The sequence below is a fragment of the Lepidothrix coronata genome, unplaced genomic scaffold (genome assembly GCF_001604755.1).
Source record: "Lepidothrix coronata isolate B3197 unplaced genomic scaffold, Lepidothrix_coronata-1.0 Scaffold319, whole genome shotgun sequence".
Lineage (NCBI taxonomy): Eukaryota > Metazoa > Chordata > Aves > Passeriformes > Pipridae > Lepidothrix > Lepidothrix coronata.
In genome coordinates, this window is record NW_016690499.1 from 315,583 (window position 1) to 322,041 (window position 6,459).

Sequence of the window (6,459 nt, forward strand, 5' to 3'; positions counted from 1 at the left end):
GAGAGAGAGAGAGAGAGAGAGGGCAGATCCTGGCTGCAGGCTGACAGAGGACTCTGTTCCACTCTGCCTGCAGAAACAGGCTGGTAGTGATCCATGTTACTCCTGACTTATCCCCACAAACCTTCTCGTTGCTGGCAAAGAAAACCCTCTATTACCTTTGACCCTGAAGCTGCTTCTCCCCAACTTCTGTTCCACTGGAAGAAGTAAATCCTTGCGGTCCCAAAGGTGCCAAAGCTTCCCTTATCTCTGCTGCCTGTAGAAACAAAACCGTGTTTTGGTTCTACAGGGATGGAATCACAAGCCATGAAAAAAGGTTCCAAAACTATTACTGTGATAATCCTGTGTGGGTCATTAGTTGTCTTTAGCCATTTTTATTGGTACTTAGCTTACTGTCATGAAACAAAGTCCATTTTTATTGCATAGTGTAGTTACAAAATTTTACTCTTTGCAGCCCTGTATAACTTTCACAGGAGATTTTAGTAATCCTACAACTGTTACAGACATAGGCAAGCAGCTATTTGTAAAAGAATAGTTCAGTGAGGACAATACCTGTTCACGTGGTTGTTGCTGCTTGTCATCTTCTTTCAGTTTCTTCTCCAGCTCCTCAATTTGCCTTTGTATTTCTTCCTTCTTCTGTGCTATGGCTTGCATTTCCTCTAAGGAAGAAAAGCTTGTAAGGCCCAATGCATATTTAACATACAATTGGTGGCTAAAGCCTAAATTATTTGTAAAGGGGTCTTTCCCTGTTCCACAGCTTGAATGCAAAGCTGTCAGATATGTTACTGTCTGTGTACCTTTGAGCAGTTAAACAACTCTTCCAGTAGAAAAAGAAAAGCAGCTGCAATAACAGAGAGCAGCAAATACAATGTTATGATCCCATCTCTGAAAGCCTTACTTATTTCAGCCCATTTTGAAACACACCTTCAGTTTTCTTTTTCGCTTTCTTCCTGTAGATTTCAGCTCGAATCTCTTCCAAAGAGAATTCATCGACTCCAGCATAAACCTTGTCCTTGCAGTACATCACCATCTCCCTCTGCTCCTGAGTGTCCTGCTGATGGTGCTGCACTCGCTGCAGCGGGTCCTCCTTCTCAGGTTTGCGAGCGCTCAGCACGTGGTTTATGCTGGGCTCGATTTTGCACGGAGTCCTGGAAAACCGGGAATTTGTTACTGGGGCTCTGCGGAACTTCACTGTAGCACAGAAAAGCAGGCACAGGAGACAACAGGGCTGATTTCAGAGTCTGGTTGTGGAACAGTGTAAAGACCTTATGATCTGTTGTTAGAAAAAATAAAGCAGAAAACTGGGATGACAGCAGATGAAAGGCCAGCATACAACTCCAAACGGGGTAATAAATAAATAAACCAAAACAAACAACAACAATCCCAAACAGTTAATAAGGTCCAGTCACAATTCCTTAGCGTGAAAGGGCTTTCTCAAAGCCCAGTAATGTCAGGAGAGAGGAACCAGCACTGGTACAGCTTTACAGGCAGCAGCATTCCAGCTGGACTGACTCAGCTGTGCCTCAGTAAAAGATGACCTGAACAACTGACCTTAAAAACTGGTTAGCTGTGGTCTGGGTAAGCAGATCCAGAGAAAGCCCCATGCACAGCTCCAAGACATCCATTTTGGTCTGCGTGTGAAGGGACTCCCAGCCCTTTCACTATATGGGAGATCATGAGGCAAAGAGGTGCTTCTCATGTTTGGGTTTTTAAAGCTTTTTTGGGGAATCTGGAGGCCCATTACCAAGATCACTACAGGGTCCTTCTGCCCAGACCTCTGGATGACAGCTGAGGGCATGGTTTGCATCATGTTCACAGTTTCAACACTACACTTTCAGACATGATTTGGCTGGTGACCATGGTATCATGAGGAAATGGACTCCAAGGCAGAAAAAAAAATAAAAATCTACTTTTAAACATTCAGCTGCATTATATAAAACTGCATACAAAGTCTCTGCCTGAGTTGCTTAGAGCTAATTTACATAATGTTCAGTTCCACCCACTCCTTCCCTCTCCCTGGGATAAAAAGCTAAAGTAAGTAACAAATCTTCATCTCAGAGACCAGCATGCCAAGAGATTTCATTCTGTGGTATCACTAACTTTCAGGAGAAAGAAATAGTTTAAACAGAAATTTATTTTTTTACAGATTCTTCAACCCAACTGTGGCATGTCCTTGGTCAGAGCTATTCTGCAGTCCACATGGAACATACAAAACCCACAGGGAAAATCCATGCTGTTCACCACGTCTCAGCAGCCTTTGATTCTATGCAATTCAGAGCTGTGGAAACTGCAATACCAAATTGTCTTTTCCACTTCTCTCTCAGGAAGAGCCTGTGTATTCCCTGGCCATCATTAGCCATAGAAAGGTAGAGCAACTTTGCAAAAAAAAGTCCTCTGCTCTAACAAAACCACCCCATCTCCTGGGATTTATTAGAATTTCAGGGAGACTGCACAAGCAGGAAGGTAATTTCAGGCAAAGCAGCATACTCACTCCTCCACGACCTAAGCAACACTGTTGTCATGGCAACTCTGATAGCTTGTTTCAGAATAAAACTCCAGATATGCTGAGCACAGAGCTCCCAAGACAGAAAAACAGCCCTAAGTCCGCCTCAATTTGAGGCTGTTCCACAGCAAAGGGCACCCTAAGACAGGGACCTGTGGGTTTGTGCAAACACACCGAGATAAGCTATTAGACTAATTAGCACATATAAATATGACATGGGCTCCCACATCACGAGCAGTGCTGGCTGAACACTTCCCATGTCCTTATGCAACCTCTGCTGGAGCCTCTGCCATCAAGCTGCAGCACTGATTGCTTCCAGGCTGATGGATTTTTAAATTCCTGTAGCTCTAGAGGCTTGACTACTTGGCAAAACAAGTCAGAATTTTAGGAAAGAGCTTTTAGAGTTCCAAAGGCAGTTCCCATCTCCAGCTCAAGACTCACATCATTTGAGGCTGAGCTGACTCGTCCACGTAGGGGGTGAAGCTGGGCAGGGGGCCGGGCACTGCCACGCCAGGGTTGGAGGCGCTGCGGCTGCGCGGACGCTGAGGGAGGAAGGGCACCGTTAACAGCTGCAACATTCATCTGGGCACTCCACACCTCTCTGGACTCTGCACCTCCCTTTTCCTGCTGTTCTGCTCGTTTGGAGGGTTTGTTATATAAAAGAATTAAACCTAATAGACTTTTCCAAGATTCTTGCCATTCTGACACAGAAATAGTTACAACCCATCAGCTGAACACTGGCTCCTAAAAAGCAAGACACTCCTCCCACGTGACCTCACCATCCCAGTTTCTGCTATTCTGAAGGAATATTATATGTATACACATATATAGAGAGAGGGAATGTTATTCTGGTCAAGGTGGGTATTCCAGTTTCTCTTTGTCTGTTTTCCACAGATGCTTCAGTCCTCATTTTCCAACTAAACTTGTCCCAGTTGTATTACAATATTCCTTCTCCTGTCAACCAAGGACCTTCACACTTGGGGGTTTCAAAATTTTCCTTTCAGAGGCCGTTCCAACACCACAAAAATCCCTTAACTGTTTCTGAGGTCCATTACTTAAGAGAACAGAGTTTAGTCTGACAACACACTCCTCTCATCTGCTGATTTGAACTCCCTGTGACCCTTCAGCACAAGAAGTTTCCCAAACTGTTTACTCAGCCATCTTCACATCAGCAATTAGAGAAGCTTCTTTCCTCTGTGCAGGTTTTAATATCTCAAAGCCTTCACCAAAGGTTATTCCTTCCCTACCCTTGAGTGAAGGGGAATTAAACATCCTCAACTCTTCTTCTAGTAGCAGGATATTTTATTTTATTTTTTTTAATTAAATCTAACAAATTTCATTAAGGGGAGAACAGAGAGAATTCTAAGGCCAGACATTAAAAGATATACAGAAGCATTTGGACACCAGAATGAATGTGTTCAGCAGCCCTAAGCAACTGATAAAAGAAGTTCTACATTAATAATTCCTCCTCATTCTTCTCAAGCTAAATTAAACCTGTGATTTACTGAACTTTTCCGTTCATTTAATCAAATTGCTTTGTATCTGGGAGTAATATTCCTGGAGTTCCCCTGAATTTCAGCCTATTTGCATACCTCCCCTCATCCTGGCTTTTGTTCCTAAGCTTCACTTGTAACAACTTCTATATTGAGAAATCTAAAATATTTTTATCACCTGATTACTTTCTGTTCTTCCTCTCGAAGGTACAAAGAACGGGGGAACACTGGGAGTTATCTGAGCACCTAACAACAAACTTCATTTGGCAGGATTAATTCCCTTCAGATAATGTCTTGGATCTCTTCCCTAGAAGAGCTAAAACACCTGAGCACAGCTCTTTCTTTTCCTGTCTCCTGCATTAGTTTAAACCACTGGAACCTACTCTCTGTCATCCCACTGTCAGGATAAATATCCCACTGATACAGCAGTTCTGCAATTCTTTTGATCTCCACTCTGCTGTTTTCCTCACAAGCACTTCAAAACAGATGTGCAGAATGCTGCACATGCCTTATTTTTGTAAGGCAGGCAACAAGTTCTTCCTTCAGGTGGTATTTTACAATATAATTTGACTCTTACTCTTCCTTCTCAGAGAATCCCTCTTACATTCCTTTTCTGACCTCCAAACAGCTTGGCAGGGCATCTCTACCAATTTTTCTAGTTTGCAAGAAATATAATTACTTGATATAATAATTCTAGAGAGTTTTTTAAACTTCTTCTAGTAATTTCAGCTTGCTAAACTTGAATAGGTTATGCATAGCCAGAGAGTCTTCGGAAGGAGAGGGACTGTTCACAAGGGCCTGGAGTGATAGGACAAGGGGGAATGGCTTTCAGCCCAAGGAAGGTGGGTTTGGATGAGATATTGGGAAGGAATTCCTCCCTGTGAGGGTGCTGAGACCCTGGCACAGGTTGCCCAGAGAAGCTGTGGCTGCCCCATCCCTGGAAGTGTCCAAGGCCAGGCTGGACAGGGCTGGGAGCAACCTGGGCTAGTGGAAGGTGTCCCTGCCCATGGCCAGAGGTGGGATTGGCTGAGCTCTAAGGTCCTTTCCAACCCAAACTGTTCTGGGATGCTATGATTCCGTTATAAAATCTGTATTTACTAATAGACACAAACCCCAGGCAAGGGAGAAAGACATGACCTTTGTCTCAGAGATCAGAAGTCATCAGCTTACATACACCTTCCTCTCTTTTCCCAGTCTATTTCGAGATTCCTTACCTTGCCAGAATTCCAAGGTCCTGCACTGAGTTCATTCTCCTTGGCCCTGGGAGCTGGAGGTGCTGTCCATGACTGTGCTGTAAGCGTGGGAATCTCGTCTACAGAGGCTGAATTTTCATCAAACACAGCAAAACCCGGAGTATTTGAAAGCTGCAGAGAAGTCTGAGGCATGAGGCTTCTGTTTGGGTTCGTGACTAAAAGCAAGAAGATTTATGCAAATTAACCTTTAACGATCACATTCAATTGCAAAGTCCACAACAAAAAGACGAAACTCTTCCAACAACAGGTGGTTTCAGCTCTTGAATGTACCTTTAACTGCATCTCCCACACGACTAATGGGCGCTCTCACTTTTTTCTTCCCCCTGCCTTTGAGATCTGCCAATGAGCTTCTCTGAGGCTCTGCAATTTCCAGCAGACCTGTATCTTTTCCATCTGGACTTTCCTCAAGTGCCAGCAGTGCCTGCCGAGAAACGCGGGCCTGAAACTGCCTAGAAAAACATCGGACAAGTCAACATAACCTTCTACCAGGTACCCTGGGAAGCACCTCGGAGTAAGCTGTTCCCTCACCTGTGATGGGACTGCAGTTTGTCCAAAGGCTCAGCCCTGCGCTGAAGCCCTTCCTGGAATATCAGATCTGCTTTCCTGAAGTTCCCTCTGGCCTCCAGTGCCTCTGCCCAGGTGATGTAGAGCAGTGCCAGCGTGGTGCCAATCTCCTGGCTGCACAGGTAACTGTACAGATCCAAGGGCTCGTGACAGCAATTGCCCTGAAACAAGCCCAGGTCAGTAACCCCACTGGATTGCAAAGGAGTCCAAGTCAGAAATCTGCATTCTGATGCCTCCAGCAAGACCCCCCTGATTTCAATACAAGTCTGAGAGGAGCAGCTGTAAGGCCAGGACATGCAACCATTTCCTAGATTTTTTTTTTTTTTTAATCTGAGGTAATTCAGTGATTGACCTATGTCATATTAGCATTCCTGAGAACAGTTATTTCAGCTTTAGGTAAAGTACAGCATATTCCTTGCCAGTTTTGGAACTGGTAAATCAGCTCAGGAAGCTAAACCTGGAGAAAAGCTGCTTTAAAAAGATGAGAACAACAAAAATTACAGCAATGGAGAGACAGGGAAGGACCAGAACATGCTCAGCTTGGTTTGGCTCAAATACAGGATGTGGATACAAGACAATAGAAGCTAAAGTAACTGGTAGGGCAGATATAACACCTAAAATATATCTTTAAATCACTTCCCTTTCTCTT

At 44.1% G+C, this 6,459-nt stretch overlaps 1 protein-coding gene across 1 annotated transcript in view; it reads right to left on the bottom strand.

Annotated features, from left to right (window-relative positions):
- Positions 1–6,459, bottom strand: part of BUB1B (BUB1 mitotic checkpoint serine/threonine kinase B) — a 27,911-nt gene that overhangs the window by 18,605 nt on the left and 2,847 nt on the right. Inside the window, exons 2-8 of the mRNA XM_017837970.1 lie at positions 5,775–5,999; positions 5,517–5,695; positions 5,208–5,401; positions 2,942–3,042; positions 922–1,145; positions 550–656; positions 156–253 (exon numbers count right to left, since the gene is read on the bottom strand). Of these exons, the coding sequence (XP_017693459.1) occupies positions 156–253; positions 550–656; positions 922–1,145; positions 2,942–3,042; positions 5,208–5,401; positions 5,517–5,695; positions 5,775–5,999 (1,128 nt within the window). The remainder of the gene's footprint in view (positions 1–155; positions 254–549; positions 657–921; positions 1,146–2,941; positions 3,043–5,207; positions 5,402–5,516; positions 5,696–5,774; positions 6,000–6,459) is intronic.